The sequence below is a fragment of the Apiospora phragmitis genome (genome assembly GCF_038363925.1).
Source record: "Apiospora phragmitis strain CBS 135458 chromosome Unknown utg000002l:1.0-5516284.0:1.0-5523493.0, whole genome shotgun sequence".
NCBI classification, from domain to species: Eukaryota; Fungi; Ascomycota; class Sordariomycetes; order Amphisphaeriales; family Apiosporaceae; genus Apiospora; species Apiospora phragmitis.
Window position 1 is genome coordinate 4,574,896 of NW_027117400.1, and position 20,754 is coordinate 4,595,649.

A 20,754-nucleotide genomic window follows, 5' to 3' on the forward strand; every position below is an offset into this window, starting at 1 on the left:
ACATGGGAGACACGGCAGAAGGACGGTGACATGCTTTTGGAGGATTTGTTTTCAGGATTTTTCGAGTAGAGTAGCACCCAACCTCTTGGCTTCCTGAGGTTGCAGTAGTTGAGGGACTCGAGGGTTTGAGCTTTTGGTCGTGACCGCTGATGATTGGCTGCGGGTGCTTCAGCGGGAGCGCCCGGCATGGCGGGTCTGTTTAAGCGCCGAGTTTCATCAACCACTTGATACTCCAGCCGTTAATACAAACGAGACAGCTATTCGATGCTTCAGCGCCTATCTTAGAGAGCATGGTGAAAATATCAGAAGCCAAGATTCTAAAAACAGATCTCTTTTTCTTTCTGTGAGATTGGAAGGCACACTCATGTCCTGCGGAAGAGCAAGTTGCCTGGCGCATCGGTTAAGTTGAGGATCCATGAGAAGTAAGTAGGTAGGCAAGTGAAGTGGTCTTCTCACCCATCTACGAATAACAGGTCAAAGAGATTTCGCTGCGGAGTCAAGATGCAGTGTTCTATGCAGTGCCACATAGGGCATACATCTAGTTATATAAGATTAAGTTACATGCTCCAAATACGACTCGTACAAGTATCCTGTCCAACAAATACAGTACCACCCAAGATTTATAAATCGCCTACTCTGCCATGTCCATGGCCTCGTTAACAAGTGACCAGCATTTCCTCATGCCAGTGCCCATGGACTCTCCCTCAACGTCGTTGCTCCATCGGCTACCTGAACTTGTGCCAGTTACAGTAGGAGCACTCGCGGAATCAATATCCTTGACGCTGAAGAGTTGAACGTGCATGGTCAGCTTAAGATGCGAGAACAGCCAGGGCACACTCCCAAGCTCGCCGACATGCTTCAGCCTCTTGTCGCCGGCAGCAAGACCCAGCACACTATGCACATAGCGTGTGGCGATCTGTTTTCGTGACTTAGGCTGAGCATCACTGGGGTCCGATAGAATACTCGAGGGAAATTCCCATAGTCCAGCCAAAAGTCCTTTCCCGGGGCGCTTATGGATTAGATAGTGCCCGTCCCCGCGCCGAATAGCGCATACCAGCGTCTGTTCTTCTCGGACTGCCTTCTTAACGACCTTGAGGGGAAACTTCTTCGCATGGTTTGTTATAACTGACATACAAGCAGCGTCGTCGGGAGGGGAAGATGTAGTCTTCTTGTCCTTAGTAGAGGCAAAAAAGAATGATTGTAGAGACGTCTGCTTTTGCAACGGTGCCTTCGCAGTTTCGCTGGGCTTCTGGCCGGCGTCGTCTAACACAGCGAATTCTTCAAATGCTTGACATAAGGTGCAGGCATCCTCTATATCAGGGATAATGGCCCGAGGTGTTGAAGTCTTGGATTTAGACGGCCCATCCGTGTCAGTGGCAAGCTTCAATCCTTCGCCGTATGCACAGCAGCTCGAGGAGATCGGGCAACCCGAGCAATTGGGGTTTGGTGTGCATATCGTTGCCCCTAGTTCCATTAGGCCCTGACCCCATCGACCGGGACGGTCGCTAAGTGCATGCCCGTCGTCTCCGGTGCTGAGTTGCTCGGCATCTTGCGCAACGGCCTCGACCAAGGCAGTGGCTGCACCCCATAGCAGATCAATGACGGCTTTGTCGGTCTTGACATCCCCTAAGAGGCCAAGTTGCCGACTGAGTACACGCAATACGTTGCCATCGACCATGGGCGCTGGCCGCCCAAAGCAGATGGCTGAAATGGCGCCCGCTGTATACCTGCCCACACCTGGGATATGGGCTTGGAGCTTTTCCACCTCGCCCGGCAGAAGCCCCTGCATGTCCTCGTCTGCGCAGACTATCTTCGAAGCCTCGTGGATTCTAGTAGCACGGCTATAATAGCCGAGCCCGCGCCAAGCAGCAAGCACCTCGTCTGGCTCAGCCGCAGCCAAGTCGTGGATAGTAGGCCATTTCGCCATCCACTTGTTCCAGTAGTCAATCACAGTAGCGACGCGTGTTTGCTGCAACATGATCTCGCTGATCCAGACTTCGTAGGCACGGCGTTCGAGCCGCTCGCGAAGCACCGCGGCATCGGGAACTGAAGACGGGTCGATCCAGGGTTTTCGCCACGGCATAGCCCGCGACGCGCTCACGCTGTCAAACCATGCAAGCAGAGAAGCGCGGCCCTTCGCGCTGTCTCAGGAGTAGGGGACGGTGATATGACAGAGGATGTTGTCGCCCGGGGAAGGCAATAGTAAACGCGCCTGGTGCTGCCTCCCCATCACGACCGAAGAGTCGCTGAGAAAGCTGGGAGCTTTTGTCCCGAGAGCGGGTACCTGTCCCGGCCGCCTTCCGTTTCTTTGGCGCCGGTTTCTCTTGTTCTTCATCCTCGACGAATTCATCACTAGATTCGCTAGCGATGGCTCGTCTCTTGCTGACCCTGCTGTGGGGTTGGGCAATTGGCTTCCCCTGGGTTGACTTCTGACCATTGCCTTGGAATGGTGCTAATTCTTGTGCCGACAAACGCGACGCGGTACTTCTTGTTGAGCGTCGCATTGCGAGCCTACTCTCAATGCCAACTGAAATGAAATAATGTGGCTAACTTAGCAGTTGAATAGTAGTCTCTACAGGTTAGTTCTTCTTTGCTGTCTCCTGTTGGGATCCGGTAGTCCCTCCACCTCCACTTGAAGCCTGGCCGCGTATTGCAGCTTGCGCCAGATCGTTTCTTTAAGAATTGTTAGTTACACCAATTCCGAACCAGAAATATACTCTCTCTACTCGCGACTTACTGGTCTTTTTCCTTTGCGGCTTCTTCAAGGGCAGGCTTGAAAGCGTACTGAGCTGAGAGGATGTCAGCATGAGAGAAACAGATTTTGCGACACCGCGTTACAAGGGTGCCTTGCCATTCCAGACTCCTAAACTGACAGCAGCTGCTACTCCAATGAAATTTCGCAGATATGTCATATTGACTACTAGCACAGGCTTCGCGAAGTGGTGCAGTAAGAGCAGATTAGAGGCATCTGATACGTATTTCTAGACTTCGAAGTGGTGACGCGTTAGAGTAGGTAGACTGCGGCGACTTTTCCCGGCAGGCGGGTAGCACCATTAGCGCACAAAACCACTTACAGCGCCACCCCGGACTTCTACTAAAACGCGTCTTCAGCGACCCAGACGCGTCTCCACAGGGCGTTTGCTTGATCCTAGGTAGAGCTTTGGGCTTGGGGCAACCACTTAAAGATTTAGCAATGCTGCATTTATAACCCAGTCCTCGTACACGGGAGGAAATGCATTACGATAGTGATGGCGAAATGGAAGGAGCTTGGAGAAGTCCCCGACTCGGACGATGAAAGTCTATTCGACAGCGAAGACTCTCAGCTGCCTCAGCTGCCTCAGCCCCCAGCCGCGGCCGATGCCCCGAACAGCCAGCATCTTGACGACCCAACACCGGCCGTCGCCAGTGGACACGACCATGCTGCCGACCACGATAAATATGTTTGGGATGTGCCGACCTCCTCGCAAAGCCTGGAAGACTTAGACCATCTGTTCCCTAACGACTTGGACCCCTCGAGCTCTTTACCAGTACAAAAGCACCAGATCGAAAGTGCTTCGCCTCCGAGGGATATTGAAGCTACTTTTGCCGAGCCATCCCCCGAAATTGAGGGACACGCGACACCTACTCAACCCTCGGTCGCGGCTGTGGAAGCTGGTGAGCTTAGCGAGGCCAAGGAATCTACGGAACGATCCTCATTTGTCATCGAACTCGGCACCAACACCGACATCAATAATGCGACGGCCATTAGCATAGCGGAGGACGAGATCCTTGCACGAGAGGAGGCTGTTCGCCGGTCATTCCGGCCCCGAAAGCCTATCCAGGAACATCCTTATCTGCTAGAAAGTGCCCACTATAGCAGTCTTTTCAAGTCTCGCGGAATCAGGCCCGTTAGAGTGGCGCTCGAGGAGGCTGCGGCAAACGAGGGAAAACAGAAAGATTCACAAGAGGAAGACTATGAGGAGGACACTCAATCGACGGATGGCGGGCAACATGATACTGCCGAAGAGAGCCAACTAAGTTTACAACATAACAGCTTGGATGATCGCGACGAATTGGCCCTATCTTCCGCATCGAGTCGATCCCCAACGCCAACTAGACGACTACCTCTTCCCGACAACCAGAGAAACTCGCAGAACGATGACGATGAGCTTCCAACGCTTGAGGATCTTGTCAGGCGGAGAAATTCGATACTGAGCAGACCAAAGACACATACAAAACGCCGCGGATCACCGAAGACATCATCTAAACGAAAACTGGCGCGGGCTTTTCGACCACCATCCCCACCAGCTAGAGGAACAGATATATTCGATATCCCTCCATCGCCGCCGCAGACAAGCCCTGCTGTTTTCTCTGTGGCACCCAATGACGGTATCAACACCTCTCGTCGCAGAAACGAAGTAGCCTCGATAACTCCCAAGCCCAGCAGCGCAGACATATCCAGAGACCTTACGCCTGTTCCTATAGACCAGGGCCGCCAACCGATCGATCTGACCGTCGACGATGATTCTGATTCATCTGGCAGCCAAGACGGCGTCCAGTACATGGCTGGGTCTGACGCGGAGGACCTTAATAATGCTGTACCCAGCAGTAGCCCAGAAAGGGCACCCGATCTGAACTTCCGGCGAAAGATCCGTGGTGTTCTCCCTGCGTCCTGGATCCGGCTGGACCAACAACTAAATCGAGCTCCCGCCTTCAAGCCTACTCAGCGGCATAGCCCCGAGGCTTCCCCTGAACGGCCACAACGAAAAGGAGTTGCTCAAAGACGAATCGTTTCCCCCAAGCCCAACAACTTGGATACCCCTTTTTTCTTCGACGACGATGAGTCAGATAATGATAATAATACGAACAATACGATTTTACGAGATAATGACGACCATGTACCAATATCGCATCAGAATGGTGAAGGATTTTCCATTTTTGAAGATGATGCTGGTTCCGTAATCGAGGATGATCACATTGATCACATGCTCCCAAGCAGAAAACGGAATAACTCGGGCTCAAATCAACAGCGAGCTGGGAAGCGAAGGAAGGTTCAGAATCCGTTTTCCGGTCAACCAGTTGGACGAAAACGTCAGCAGCGCATTACAGGGCTGTTAAACCGGTCGGAGAGCGGCTCAGTAACTACTGCCAGTAAGAGGGCTCTCGAGCATCACCCGTCTCGCAAAACCACAACGGATGTACGAAACTCGAGATACACGCCCCCTCCACGGCTCAGCATCCTCGATGTTATGCAATCCGACGCGCCACAGTTTGTACGTATCGCTGCGCGTACAGCCAAGCGAAGGCCAGATAAAGGCAAGGCGAGCCCTACACACAAACATATCAGCCTTGGCACGCGCAGAGATAACGTTGATGTACACGACGTTCTGCGTAGCTGGAAAAGGGGCAAGATACAGTCTCGGCTTCCCGAGCCTGTTCACGCTGCCCAAGATCACCCGCTAAGGAGCGAACAGCCTTTGCAACCCGCTTCGGTGAACAAGGTCGCAGAACCAGGGGGAAGGCCGCCGAAGCCTCGTCCGCAGGTCGCAACATCAACATCGCGCTTCTCCAGACCAAAGACGTTAGCAAGGCAGACAAACATCGACACGTTTGTGGCTGTCGATTACGATGCACATCTCGAGCAAGCCAGTAATCTCGAGAATCTGCCACCGACCACCCAAAAGCCTCCAAAACGGAAAGGCCCGAGCCATAGACGGGACTCTCAAGTCGCTACACGGGCTGCACAGCTCGAAATGGAAGAAGACGAACCTCTAAGTCGTTATGCCTTCGATGCTCGGAAAAAGGCTCTTGATGCTCTATATCGCAGAACTCGCAGGGCTCTGCCTACTGCCGCTAATGCTCGTCTCGAGCGTGTTTTCTCGGTCTCATCTGCAGCCCCTGCCGTCTCTGCACCCGCAGCTAAACCCCAGAATCGTGTTGCTACAACCATACAAGACCCGACGCCTAAAACGCGTATCAGGCCACGCAAGCCTACTAGGCCAAGGCCCTTGGATACAGCGGCAGCTCGATACGTACATGCAAATGATCCCTTGCCAGAGGTTTTCGAAACCACCCCTGAGCCATCAATAGCGACGCAGAAAGGAAGCAGGTTGGTGGGGCTTGGTCCTTATGGCACCCACTACACGCAGCATTTCGAAATATTCCCTCTGGACCCTGGTGTTTTCTTTCACGAGAGCACCATTTTTGGAGATGGGCGAGTTATCATGGCGTCTGACGAGAGCCGTCTTGGCGATCTCACACAACCAAGGGGTCATTGTTCAATATCTTTGGTGGGGGATACCGTTCTTCGATGGGGGTCATGGGATGCCCAGACCTCTTCCGAGGTAGGCTTGGTATTTGATTCGATACTCGAACAGATACAGTCAAATAACGAGTCTACTGGGGCTCATTCGGGGACGCCTGCGCAAGCTGCAGATTTCGTTTTAAAGTATCTTGAGCAATACGTCAGCTTCCCGGACAACGATGCCCAAAGGATGTTTGCCAAGAGGATGACGGAGGTCATGGCTGGTTTTGTTGACCACCTTGACTCGTCGATGGAGGCATCGGCTAGCAGCATGAGGCAGTTGATTGAAGTTCTCACACGCCTGTCGATTATATCATTACAGATTCTGACGATTTGCGGGAAACTGAGCTTGACTGAGTCACTACAGGTTGAGGACGTGCTGAGGAAAGTTGCTCAACAGCTCGTAAGAATACTTCTGAGGTCAGATCTCACAGACGTTAGGAACTTGTATGATAGTCTTCAGGATCCTCGCTTCCGAGAGCACGGCATTCGGAATGAGCACCACTGCGTGATTGCTTGGGTTGTCCTCATACGTGTGCTGCAAGAGGCACGCATTCCTCGCGTGGGATTCTGGGATGTAGTGGCTCCCATTATGTTGATACCGGACTTTGACAAATCTGTGGACGCGCGAGTATTTGAGAAGCTGTGGCATGATCTGTTCACCATCTTGCCGCTAGGCGAATTTGACAGCCACGGTGTTGCTGTTTCGCGTATTCGAGACATGATGCCACTTGAGGGCTGGATCATGCCTCATAAACTATTAGGCCGCGTTTTCGATGCCTACAAAGGCAACCAGCAGCAATCACCCAGTTTCAACGATTACTGCAGAGGATTCGTCGGTCGATGCCACTACTTGGTAGAGCAGTGGGGATGGCGTAAACCTCATGCAGTGATTGGGGCCATCTTCGACTTCTTTGCAGGCCAGAAGCTCGCACATCTGAGGAATGAAGAAGTCTACCGGTCACCGCAGTTCCTCGAAGATCTTGCGGGGACCCCGTCACTGAAGCTCCAGCCCGAAGATCGTTGCTTCCACATATTTCTGAAGCTTCTGGCTCTGGCCATCCAGCGTCTGAGGAAACTTGGCCTACTCAAGGATATGAGAAACCTGGTTGCGCGCGTCTTGCCGAACCACGATCGGCAATACCTCAGGGAGAGCGATGTGCATGAGAGCGACCTGGCTGCTCTCCGAAACCACCACGATCTGCTATGTACGCTTTTCTGGAGCGCTCCGCCCGCTCTGCGCCCATCCGTACAGACGATCCAAAAACTCGTGGTTCCAGGCAGTTCTCACAAGGAAGCCTGCTTGATCAACATACGGGCGTGGAGCCAGCTGGCACGGTATGTCGTCACCTCCCGAGTCGACAGGACTATCTATAAGCCGTTCACCGACTGGCAAAATGATGTATTCAAACAGGTCCTAGACCAGTACGGCTCCGTCGAGTCCGACATCCAGCAGCAGTTCTTGCGGCTGTCTAAAGACGCGTCCAAGGGCGTCAGCCCGGAACTGATGAAAAGCGTGGCCAATGCGAATAAGCAAGCCGCTACTGACGTATTGCGTTGTTCACTGCAGGCCACTTTAGATGTTGTGCGACACGCGCCGTCTCTAGACATTGTTTCTCTGGTGATTAATATTTGTAAGTTGCATGATCTGGGTGTATTCAGAAGACTATTGGCTGACCATCAAAAGACCAACTGCATGAAGTCTTTACACGCTTCTCTCGGACGCCTCCTGAACTCGAATGGGCTACGTTGCAGGTGGCCCTAGACACCGTCGACTCGTACCTCTCTAGCATCGAATTATTCCTTGGGAGACAGAACGTACCAACTGCGCAGGCTAGATTGGGAGAAGATGCTGCTATGGTAAGTCAAAATCAATACCGGTTTCAAAGATTCCTTTGCGCTGACAACCCTTCCAGCACCTCGATCGTAATGTGTCAGCAACATTCTTTTTGATGGCGCGGACGATCGTATCGTCCCTAGGAATAACCAAGCACCGCACCACAATAGCTCTGGAGGCTTGGCACTTGTCGAGCAGGTCATCTCGGTTGCTGGTCGGTTAGCAGCAGTCTTCCTCCGTCACGGTGTAACGGTGAGTCATTGTCCTCTCTGGCTGTATGCGCGCGGCCTTATACTGACTTTCACAGCGCTTATCTCGATTCTTCGCGCCTGGCAAGTTCGGACTGTTCGAGGATCTGCCTTCCAAGCTGTCCCTGCCATCAAGACGATACATGTGCCTTTTCTTCACAACTCTAATAGAATGTGGTGTAACCGACTTCCAGGTTAGCATTTCCAGCTTCCCCTATGCTGGGACCTCGCTAATATAGTCCTAGGATATTGACACGACCCCCGTTGGAGTCCTCTTAGACGCCATTGCCAAGCCATCCGAAGCTTTGGCATACGAAAACCAGCTTGCATACGCAGTGAAACAGCATGCTAGCAAGTATATTCAGGATGTCCCGGTGGAACTCGGAAACAGTCCCGACTACAACTCCAACCGGGACTTATTTGAGCGTATGTTGTCCCCCACAGACCAAATAAGTGTACAGACTGGCTAACTTCCATATAGATATCATCGCATCACTGCGTAAGAGCTTGCGGAGTACCGAAGATGCGCAAAGGACAAAATTACGTGGCGAGTTCACAAAAGCCGTCAAACACACAATGGAACAAGTAAAGCGAGACCTTGCAACTCTTGTGGATACCCCTGAACATGCACACTACATATCCTTCGTTCAGGCCATCATCCACCTCATCAAAAGCCAAGGTATCTATCCGGTGGAGCCGTTCTTCTCCGAGTTCAGCAGGGAGTATGCGCCCCCATCCCAGGACCCGAGTCTCCAAACGGCTACCATACTCTCATGGGGACTCAAACTTGAAGATAGCGTCACAGGAGCTGCGTCGTCTCTATCATTCTATCTTTACTCGAACTTCAAAGCAGCGCTTTCCAGCGCCAAACTTGAAGGGCAGAGCGAAGTCATTCAGGAAGGGATGAAAAATGTCCACATCATGTCATTTATGCTGTCTCGTATGATACCGGCCATCATCCGCACCGCTGTCAAGAAGGCCGAAGGGTGGATCCTCCTCGATGTCTACGTCCGGGCTCTAGAGCGGTGGTTTGGTGCCGACTGCATCCACCGCGAGTTTGGCGAAGAGGCCATGGGCGAGCTGGTCGCCTTGCTGCGCTTTGTCTACGCAGACATTCAACTTTTGAACAGGATGGAGGTCGCGTTGGGGCGCGAGCGTCTGCACACGTTGACGCAGATGACGAAGCTGCTCAACTTGCTGAGCCCCTCGATAACGGCGTTCCTGTTCAACGAGAGTCAGTCGATGATGGCAAACGACCTGCGTGCAGCCATCGAGGCGTTCACGGAATATACGCAGGCTGCCGGCCAGTATCTCGCTGATATCCTGAAGAAGGCGAAGGGCCGGGGAACAGCGGATAATATCGATACCGCGGCGGTGGTGGTCCAGATCGACCCATTCTTTCTCTTCGACCGCGTCCAGTTTACCCCCTTGAGCTCAAGTCTGGGCTCGGACGAACACATCAACAGCTTTTCTCAGGCACATGATCTGGGATATGGCCAAGGACTGGGAAAATACAGGATCAACTCTGACCATCCGGGGTCCCAAGCGGCCGGCCGGCGGTCCTGCGGAAACGCAATCGGGACAGGGGACGCCGATCCCACAGTGGAATGTCATGAAGTTGGCGACAGGGCTGCTGGAGGAATTGACGCAGTGGAATAGCGTGCATGACAGGGCGCATCGCGGGTTGAATCGTCGGTACGATCTAGAAGTGTTTGACAATATGCCGTTTTAGTATATACTTAGATAGAGAGAGGGTGCATGAGCAGGCAGCAGTGGTTCTGCATGGTGTTAGGGCGCTTCCGGGGCATTGCTCATGGCACATTGTAGCATTTACATCGAATTCCAGAATAGATGATGTCGAAGGGGTATTAGTGATCATGACAAACCCATTGCTATATTATATTGGCCGCCCTTTCCATCCATCAAAAGTGAGACGGAGTGCCTAGAAGCAGGACCCCGAACATCGTACGACATTGGCCACAAGGAGGTGGTTAGGGAAGGTGCCGCCTTCCTGCCCAGGTCACTTTTCTATGTTTAAGTGCATAAACTTCCACGGCCTGATGGAAGGCACGACTAATCATTCTTTGCCTGAAAACCCTCCACGATCGTTTATCTTCAAACTGATCGAATAAGCCCTCCAAAATGTTGTCAAGTCCACCGAAGTCGACCAAACACGATGGTAGATCGCCTGGGTACCGCTGAGGGTGACCTTTTCCAGCCCCTGGACTATATGCCCAAGATATCTGGCTACCTTTCGCGTGACGGGTATGACGAAGAAAGTAGGTTATAGCTCTCTAGTCCGAGTGCTTCAGAACCGCAGAGTCGCTGATTGACATCGAATGTGTCAAGAATGCAGGAATGTACTTGTCAGATACTGCGCACACATCCCTCGAAACTACCAGTACAAAGATGGAGTTCGACAAGTGAGTGGGCTATCACTAGGACTAGCAATTTCTATTCTAATTCCAGGACCTGAACAGGTGTTCCTTATCCTACGCGAGCACCTCGGAGACGAAAACTTGGATCTAGCTGGCGGTGTTCTTTACGAGTTCATCGAGATCGACTGCGAATACACCGACGATCCCGGTGCAGCTTTCCAAAGATGGAGACACGACCACATGAGTCGCTACGTACGCCTTCTCGATCACCATGCTGTGCCATTACAGCTGTACATCTCCCACTGACGTGTGCGTGCAGACCGATCTTGAGCTCCCGCATGTGCCTCACATGACCACAATCACACCCTGTATCATACCAACTGAGAGACTGGCTCACTGGCGATCTCAGCATCCAGAGCGGTACCCCTTTGTCCTCTCGGACTCTGGACCTCCATCGTCGGAGAGGTTCTCCGGCGACCGCAGCTGCATCCGTAATCGCAAGGCGTGGCTTATCGACAACACATTCTACGTATCGTCCAAAACTGGCGGGACTCTTCCACTGAATAATCCCGATCCTAAAGAGTTCCATGAACTACAATGGAAGGCTCAGGACACGACTGGCCGTCTGGTGGAAGAAAGAGAGGTGCCACTCAAGGACAACAAGTGGTCTAGGGATATGGCATCGAGAAGAGCCTCGGAAGCGAGAAGTACCTCGAGTGTGCAAGGAGATAAGAGAACACCTGCCCCTCGATCTAGTCTCCTGAACAGACTTGCGGTAAGATTCTCTAGGAAGAGGAAGGACCATGTTCAGGAAGAACGCCGACGGAGCTGGTTACCAAGTGCCTTGATGGGAGAGGGTGGTTTGTCATTTAAAGATTGGCGTGCAACTCATAACACAACTCCTATCCCGCTCCCAGAGGGCTGTGGTGTACCCCACGCCATCTTCGCTAGGAAGAACTTGCTCGTTGACGAAGAGGAAAATCTTTCATCATTTGCGGCCGTCAGCCAAATGCCAGTTGCCGAGTCTAAAGCCACAGACGCGGTAATCGAAGCGGCCTCCCAGTCGGATCTTATCGGCCACGAACAGCCGTGGAGGTTTCGAGGTCCCTTCACTCCCCAGCTTGGGTACGATGGGGGGCTAGACTATCAGTGGACGCTTTGCAGGCGTTCTTTGGACTCCCTGCGCCCAACAACCAGAGACGCAAGATGCAAAGAGTTGGAGCAGGGCAAGGGGCATAAGCCTCGAGTTGCTAGTGATAGTACGACACCTTACGGCGCATGCCCGACAATGGGTGCGAACCGAAAGAAGTCTCACTTTGGCCTTGACGGTGTGCTTGAATGGCTAGCATCGAGCGAGCACGTATCAGAAGAGCTACCCTCAGCTTCAACATTCTCACGGCTTGAGAACTTCGGGGCGAAACCTCCAACGCCACCTCGAGTTCCACCTCCACGGCTCTCGGAGCGGCCTTTGAACGAACATTTGCGGCTCGCCAGTCGGGTGTCAGCGAAACCAAGGTCAGTACTCCCTGCAGTTATTGGGAGCATCCAACTGATAGTCAGGCTCAGTTCCGACACGCCCCCGTTATTTGAGAACATTGCGTTTGTCATGTCTGGGAACAGGTCAGAAAAACATGGTCCCTCTTCCAACCGCAAAGCCACTATCATACAGCTGTCTCCTACTTTATCTTCACAATATACATCAACATCGGAACTCCATGGTTCGCGCAGAATGTGTCCTGTCCACAAGCGATCTTATCTTTCTTTCTCCAGCTCAACAACACGTGGTGAATCAGACTACCGTAGCGACGATAACATTGGCTGTTACGATTGCGCAAGGGAGGCCGAGGGTGAGCTTCTCCCGTCACGGCCACCCATCGTGTGTGAATTATTACATCCAAGACCGCGACTGTGTGGTGTATCGCAGGGCGTCACTGCAGAACGGTTGCGAGATCTTGGGATTCCTTAGTAGATTACAGTTACATGGGCTATACTAGAAGTCGACTCAAGTATCGGCTCTGAGAGAAACTCGCTATTTATTGGAGTCATATGTATGGCCTTCTTTGGAGGCTCCGGAGCACTGAAAGTTGGTGATCGGTGTCGTACTATGCAGTGTACGATAGACTCCAGGGGCGAAACACGGTTTTGGTGCAGGTCTGCTGAAGTATCTCGGCGAGTCATAACTCGACAGACCAACGATTACCTTTCTACTAAGTTGGTGAGGCGCGAATGGTCCATAGGTGCGGATTCAACGGGACATCTTCTTGATATGCTTGCTATGGTTTAGCTACTATTAATAAGATCACATTTCACCAGTAGGAACAGAGCTAGCTAGGTATGGTGCGAACGAGGGGCGCAAGCTATGTTGCGAACGGGGTGCGCGGCGATGTCGTTGCTTACATACGTAGAATAAGTTCCTGCAGGTGGTCACTGGCGGTAACTGTACAGTCCTCTCCTTGTAAACTCTCTTTGACGAAACTTCTGACCGTCCATGCAAGGCAAACAATCTTGAGTTTACACGATGGTCGACAACGCGCTCAAGAGAAGAAGTAAGTCTCACCTGATAAACACCAAGCTTGAGAGGATGGACATGTTAACGACTGATATCCAAGGCCGTCCTCTGAGCCCGATAGTAGAAGAGCTGGTCAGCCATTACGAATCCAAGTGCAATAGCTCTGTCGAAGATGAGGATGCCGAACTCTCGGAGGATGTTCAGGAGAAAGGCCAGTCTGGGCGTCTGGACACAGCCATATCTGCCGAACAATGTATGGAACCGGAGGAGGGAGCTCGATTGTCTATCGATAATGCCGCCGCAGTCCCTGCTGATAACAGGGAGACATCTTCAGCCGCCGAGGATCTGGCAGCAGCAGAAGAATCGGGGGCATTATCGATATCGGCAGAGACATTGGCATCCTCGAGGGCAGCATCCAGTGAGGGTCTTGCACGGTTGAGTCACGGTAGGGTCCAACTTCCACTTGAGGACTGGATATCCCCCCACTGACCATTGTGTTCTTTTTTCTTTGCCAGACAACAAGAAGTGCAGCTGTTCTCCAGGGCAACGCTGCTTCCAACCTGATCAGTTGGCTTATGGTAGGTGATTTGCTTTGTAGCTCGCCGAGCTGCACAATAATCCCACACGTGTCCATCTTGAACGTCGCTGCTGACCCCCACAACTAGACACTTCCACTTCGCAAAAAGTCGACCAGTGGCTTCAAATTGTCGGTCCTCAAGATTTGGATGATCCAGAGCTCGCGAGCCCATTTGTCGAGTGGTCTTCTCCAAGGCCCGATCTCAGTCAATTGCCTTCACCTCTTCGATTAGCAGGCGATACCTTGGACAAAGGCAAATCCAAAGAGTCGCCCTCATCCCAGCAAGGCTCTGTCGCGTCATCGTCGAATTACAGTCGCTTTTCTGAGCCAGCAGATTACGATTCATCAAGTGCCATCGCGTCGGGCTCCCCAACTCCCCTGAAAGAAAGTGACTACTTGGCTCTTGTTAGAAAGCCAAGTCGCGTCATTTCACCCAAGCCCAAGTTAAGACGAAGGAAGCGCGACGTGCATATACATCTCAGCCTGACAGATTCTCAATTGGAAAAGATGGCGTCCATGTAAGTTGTCCTCATTCCCCTTTATATAGAGATGTACAAACCACTCACGCCATGGTAGATTCGCGTCTTCGCAGAGCCACCCCGAAGAGGTGCCTGGCTCCCCTTCCCTGAAAGAGAGCAGGGTGCTCTACTTACAAGGCCTCTGCATCACGTTCGCGTAAGAATGTACCCAAGACCCTGCATCACAAGGAGGGGAGTGTTTCTTTGGGAGTCCACAGCCATCGCAGAATGCCCAGTGAAGATCATGGGCATGAGAAGTATGATTTCGACCAGCAGTATGCTCGCAGCACGGGTATCAAGGCTCCAGGGGGCGAGGGAGAGAAGGGTGAACGACCTATTACCGGAGAGACAGACTGGAGTACGATAATCCGGACCGTCTCACGATCACGGTCGCAGGATAAATTGTATCCTGCGAAGTCTTCTTCCCAAACCAAGATACCCACTCCTGCCCAAAAGGACAAGAAACGCCCTACGCCCCTCAACCTCGCTGACGCCCGCAAGTACGGAGAAGTTGTGAACCATCGCAAAAACGTTGAGGTCGTCCACAACCCCGTCCCCACTACCCCGGCTTTTGAGGGTAACAATAACAGCACCATTGTCAACAACAATACTGATGATTCACCGTCTGTTTACACTAGCGATCCTCCCACGACTTCCGCACCGGTCATCAGTCCTCTGCACATCACAAAGCGCACCGCCAATATTGGACGCAAATTAAACGTTCTCCGGGCTTACAACGACTACAAGGAAAGCAACACCCCCGTTTCCGAGTCCTCATTTCTCAAAACACCCTTCCGCTCCAAGAGCGCCACTGTCTCCGATATGAAGCAGACGGAGCCCGAGGTCCCTGACACCTCCACCATGCCAGGTACTAACGTTGAATCTTCTTCGTCTTCTCGGTACTCGTACTCGCTGCAGGGCAACATGCGTCCCGGTATCCCCAAGTCAGCTACCACAAATGACATCAACCGTGATGTTGGCCCACCCGAGCCGTTCACCCCGTTGACGCCCTGGCTGCTGGCTAGTAGCATCCACATCAAGAAGAACCTCTTTGGCGAACATGGTTGGCTCAAAGATACCTCGGCTGCCGAAGAGAAGCCTGAGCCGCAGAGAAAGTCTGGAATTTTTGATGGCCTCAAGAAGGTTGCTCGTGATTTGGTAAGTGAGGCCGATGTGAAAACGCAGCCCACGACAGATGTTGTTTATCAACCCATGCTCTCTTCAACTCACATTATGTTTGCAAGATGTATGCTAATACGAACCTTTGTTTCTTTTTAGGCTGAGAAAGCAGATTTCAAGAACACTGGCAACCGGCCTCGCTCCAAGGTCGTTACCTCCGGTGCTGCCTCACCGCGCCGCCATTCGGTCTCCAGGCGCCTGATCATCTCGCTGGACCCGCGCGAGCAGTCTCTGCTGTATTGCGAGCTCGAGTACACCCTGTCCAACGCGCTGGACATCTACATCAAGACGCAGCTCAACGGCGGACGGCTCGACCCGGCCAAGCTCAAGAAGATATCCGATGTCTGGGCCGCCAAAGGCCGCCCCCGCGTCATCGGCTTCCGCTACGACCTCGAGACCCAGGTCGAGCTCGTGCGCCTGCACCTGTACCAATTCCGGTTCTACCATTCCCACCACAACAACCAGCATCAACAGCACCACGAAACCCTTATGTCGGGCGGTGCCGAGGACTCGACCACGACCATCGACGCCGTCCTCTACGCCGTCAGGGGCAACGCCCGCATCATGCGCGTCCGCACCCTCTGCCAGCCCGACAGCGTCATCGCCAAGCACGTCCTCGACGCCCAGGCGCTGCTGGGTTTGTTGGGTGCCGCCGAGGGCATGCATCGCGCCCTCGCCGAGGTCAGCCAGTTCTTCAAGGTCGTCGTCGAGCGCGAGCGCGCCGTCCGCCGCACGCGCGAGGCGTCCATCCGCGCCCTCCCCCACGAGGTCGCCGCCGCCATGGGGCATGATCAGAGCGTGATGAGTGTTACGCAGGGTGGGGATGTTTCTTTCCAACAGCAGCGCCAGGGACAGGGACAGGGAGGAAGAGATGATGATGAGGAGAACTTTGAGGGAAAGTCGCAGGTTCCTTTGCAGTACCAGCAGCAGACTATGCCGACTACTACCCAGCGACAGTCCTCGCAGCCACAGCAGCAGAAGGTCAGCTTCGCTTCTGCTACTCAGTCGTCTTCGGCTGCGGATACGTCCATGGCTGAGCATAGCGAGGACGACCAGAGCCTGCTGCATCATCGCGTTTGTCCGTCTAAGCTGGGTGACCAGGAGCAGCAGCAGGAGGGCGATGATAGTCTGGTTATGCTGCCATCCAAGACCTATCGTGCCTCAAGTGGTGAGAGTTCTTTCTTCTGAGGAAACTACTACTTTGCTCGCCTGGAAATACCGATCGGATGTTCAACTCGGTTCTGGCCTAGATATAACTTAGAGGGGACTGTGTCACTTGGCAGTTGCTTCAGGATTCAAAACAACGATGGCTGGCTTCCTCTCTCGCGGATATGATGAGGAGAGAGAGCAAACACGTTCATCGGTTTCTTTTTCTTCGTTCTTTCCTACCCTTATTGTACACAGCTACTGCCTTAATACTCCTTTTCCGCCTTTTCGCTTCGTCGACACATTCGGATTTCGTTCGTTTCTCCCCTTTTCACCACATTTCAGCTCTACCGATAGCTGCTTTTCACACAGAGCAGGGCGAACAAAAGAAAGGAGTTAACTTCTTTGCTCTTTTACGTTCTCTCCACCGGTCCTCCTGCTTCCGTAGCAAACATCTGTTCAAGCTGCTCGTCTCTCAAGCACAGGAATACCGTGAACTCGCTCGACCTGTTACGCAACATCCCCCGTTGACTTCCACAGGGAAAATCAACTTGAACCCTCTTTTCTCATCCAGTGGGTTCTGAGCAGATTCTTGGGGAGCAAGTAAGCAAGCATAAGTTTGTTTTCATTAGGATTCTGCTAGCGTTTCAGGGGTGCATTGCATTCTAGGAAGGAATATGGATTCACGGCTTGGAAGCTGGTCGTCTTGGTTTCTTTTCGATTCTCAGAGATACATAGCATCGAGTTGGTTTTGCGGAAGGAGGCCTTAGGGGTACGAAAACGTACATAGGGGGTTCTTCTTCCCTTCCTCTCCGGATCCAAGGGGTGGTTTCAGCGCAACCCTCTTTTTCTTTTTCTGATCATCACGTAGCATGTAGTAATATCAATGCGCAAACAAGCGGCATTTGCAAGCAAACCACATCTGGTTTCTCTATTCTCGAGGATACTTTCAGTACGCCCGCCTAATCTGAGAACATGCAGGTGGGCAGCTCAACATGCCGAGGAGCTACAAGCCTCCAACACGGACAGACTACTCAGGGGTACATGTCTTGACTTTAGGAGGGGCTAATACACTGATTCATCCAGCTGCAGTAGCAACGCCCGGCAGTCATTCCAAAGGTCAGTCACGAGGAGGCGGATCGCTGCATGTCCACTGCCTATCCCCAATCCACCGGGATATATTCTGAGACTAGGTACTACATTAAGACCGCATGGTGCATGGCTACCCACTTGATCTACTGGCGTTTCTTTTTCGTATCTATACCAAACGTAACCCCACGGGAAAATGTGTTTCTTGCATGCGGGATTACTAGGAAGACTTTTGCTTCTGTGGCAGCATCTAGATAGAGAATCGATGTAGGGATAGGTGGTGGTTGCTGTTTGTGTCGTCAATGTCTCCTGATGTGGCCCGATGCCGAATAAGTCAAAGCAGCACAAAACTCAGCCGACGGTATACACTGCCGATCCGAAAACAACGTCGAGGCTCCCTGGGATCGGATCGCCGCAATAAAGAGAGAGAGCAAGAGAGCAAATCTTATCTTACAAAATTCCTATATTGAGGGGTGTGAGGTCATGGTCTTCGACTCGACCACATTTTTGTTCGTCATTCGAACATGAGCCGGTTGACCAGGTGACATCCCGTAAGCCAGGGCCCTTTCAGCCCTGTAGTTGCAGTGGTGTGCGCCCGCTATGGCTAAGCTGTGCCTAGTAAAAAAGTCTCGCTATGTCGAATGTTGATCATTCCATCCGGCACTGTTTGTTCGCCTATTAATCGACGGAAGGTCTGACGCAAAGCCCAGAGAGATAAGCATCATATCTTTTGGACAGTTCATCATAGCCAACCACCGAAGCCAGGATGATCAAGAGGGAGGGAAGGAACAACGTCAGTCATGACGGTATCGGGCGGGGTTCCGCACGTACTCTGCCGAATTTTTGGGAAGCCCCTACCCAAAAGCCCCCTACAAGTCCCTGAAGGGACCCAGGCAGCCCAGCCAGGTTCGAATCTTTTGCCGCCGACTTTACCGAATGGGTGGGAAACGGGGTTAGCGACGAGCTACTAATCAATCCGTGGCAAGTCCCCGAGATATTCCTCAATGTGGGAGAAGGGGGGGTGTGGGGGTTGCATTCCGGGCCATCTCGTTCGAGAGTCCCCCTTTTTAGAATTTCCAGTCTTGGCTGCTTAGGAGTAAAAAGAAGAAAAGAAAAACCTGAATCGATGCATTGCGCGCATACGAATTGGGGTTTTGGAACAAGCATAGGTGCTTGCTGGGTCCGGAGAATTACCTACAGGACACGAGAGAAACAGAGTCATTTGGGGTCAAGTGGTTTTTGGCCCGGCTGCAGGGTCTTTCTTTGCCGCTTGTATTACCGGCCGGGCCCCCCAGCAGCAGGGCAGCGCGTAACCTTACCTACTCAGGTCCAGTCGGTCCCGTCCCCGTCGGTCAGGTGGTTGATAGATTTTCCCCCCATGAAGCCATCCAAAATCCTGCTGCGCGCCTGATACGTTCAAGTGTCATCCAGGGTCGCACCGCTTAATGCCAGACGAGCAAGCAGAGCCCAGAACAGAGCCTTGGCGGCTTGGAACTTGGATCGAATGTAGAAAGGGTCCATCATCCACTCCTCCTCCTCCTTCCCCCCTAGTGGGCCGACAGGCAGCTGGAACGGTAAGGCGAGTCACCCGGATACTGTTGCGGGGCATATACTGACTGTGCTTGTACGTACAGCACAGCACTGCATATCTACACATCTCTGACCAGATCGGTCAAGAAGAACATCTGATTTGGGTTGGCCGCAGTAAGCGATTTGAAACATTAAACCATCGTGAACGGTGAACCCGCTGTAGCGCCTTACTGTAAAACCTCACCTAGCGGCTAATGCATAGCAACTTGGGCTGGATGTGGGAAAGGAAGATTTCCAGAAGCGCACACGACCGGCGGTGAGGCAGTGCAGAAGCGACCTCTTCTAGACTGTGCGGAGTTCGCGAAGGATTATGAAATGAAAAGGTGAGTACAAGTACTGTGTAAATTGTTCATTGACGAGCTCACCACAAGCGCTGCCACCAGCCATCGCGCCAGACAGGGGGCTGGGGTACAAGCTGGAAGGAGGTAGGGGTCAGATAACGGTGGCACAACCGTTCTGGTCACACAGGTGGTACTTGACACATCGCCTGCCTTCACACGTAGTTGCTGCACGGAGCTGTTCGGATTGAGCGACCTCCCTACCGGGGAAACATACTTGCAGATCCTCTGGTCCAGACAACCTCGGCCTTGGGCAGTACCTTGGGGAGCTGAGACAACTGCGGCTGGCGGCCATCACAAACTACCCGTCTAGATGTATGTCGGGTCTTGTCGCTGACCTACCAGCCTACCAAATCAACCAAAGCGGCAGTTATGATCGCGACTAGTATCGCACATACAGTACAATAGGACGAAAATAGCATCAAGTCATCACTGCCCCGAGTTGCCGAGGGGAGATCATGAACAATAACCTTCAATGATCGACATACGAGCAAGATAGTCAAATCATACTGTAACGCATTCATGCAACATTTCATGGCACATAAGATCATCATCATGGAAAAAGCTGTCATCAATATAATTCTCCGTCAGCAGGATTCCGAAGGATTCACGTTGTGTATGCCCGTAGAAGCTTTCCCCGCCGGGATTGGCATCGGGGGCAAAAACAACGACGGCACAAATAACCTGATAACTCGTCCAACGTAAGCACTTTTTCCAAGCTCTCTCGTCATCTGGTACAACAGTCAGATGGGCTTGAGATATCGGAGTAATTGAGCATCTCTCCGAATATCCAATTGTGTAGTAAATGGCTCGAAGATGCCCGGCCTCAATTTGCCTCATTCGTCACAGGTAGGGAACGGGGGTGGGGGAGATCGACACGACACCTTGCTGGCGCTGAGTGTTCTCTCCAAAGGTCGAGAACTGTCTCGAAGTCGACGAATAGCATGGGTGATGGAAGCGACGAGCAATGACCCAAGATCGTCATCTGGCCTGGTGACTGGTCAACGCGCAAACGGTTGAACGGTGCGTTGCTGGGAACATTAGCTGGCACGCTGGCTGCCT

The 20,754-nt window shown here is 52.5% G+C and overlaps 4 protein-coding genes across 4 annotated transcripts; 3 read left to right on the forward strand and 1 right to left on the reverse strand.

The window, feature by feature from the left end:
• Positions 1–631: 631 nt before the first annotated feature.
• On the reverse strand, positions 632–2,083 carry PG994_002193 (uncharacterized protein; the record flags this gene model as incomplete). Its single annotated transcript, XM_066853602.1, has 1 exon — positions 632–2,083. The coding sequence occupies one exon, from the start codon at positions 2,081–2,083 to the stop codon at positions 632–634; it is 1,452 nt and encodes a 483-aa protein (XP_066721743.1).
• A 1,165-nt stretch (positions 2,084–3,248) lies between these two features.
• PG994_002194 (Mus7/MMS22 family protein) lies at positions 3,249–10,027 on the forward strand (the record flags this gene model as incomplete). The annotated part of the gene is made up of 7 exons (XM_066853603.1): positions 3,249–7,917; positions 7,971–8,143; positions 8,200–8,216; positions 8,291–8,372; positions 8,428–8,562; positions 8,614–8,794; positions 8,850–10,027. The coding sequence occupies 7 exons, from the start codon at positions 3,249–3,251 to the stop codon at positions 10,025–10,027; spliced, it is 6,435 nt and encodes a 2,144-aa protein (XP_066721744.1).
• A 517-nt stretch (positions 10,028–10,544) lies between these two features.
• PG994_002195 (uncharacterized protein) lies at positions 10,545–12,712 on the forward strand (the record flags this gene model as incomplete). The annotated part of the gene is made up of 6 exons (XM_066853604.1): positions 10,545–10,633; positions 10,681–10,728; positions 10,778–10,791; positions 10,838–10,998; positions 11,066–12,261; positions 12,313–12,712. The coding sequence occupies 6 exons, from the start codon at positions 10,545–10,547 to the stop codon at positions 12,710–12,712; spliced, it is 1,908 nt and encodes a 635-aa protein (XP_066721745.1).
• Positions 12,713–13,264: 552 nt separating this feature from the next.
• Positions 13,265–16,717, forward strand: PG994_002196 (uncharacterized protein; the record flags this gene model as incomplete). Its single annotated transcript, XM_066853605.1, has 6 exons — positions 13,265–13,292; positions 13,356–13,700; positions 13,921–14,350; positions 14,409–14,507; positions 14,569–15,508; positions 15,629–16,717. 6 exons carry the CDS (start codon positions 13,265–13,267, stop codon positions 16,715–16,717), a joined length of 2,931 nt encoding a protein of 976 aa, XP_066721746.1.
• Between the last annotated feature and the right edge of the window lie 4,037 nt (positions 16,718–20,754).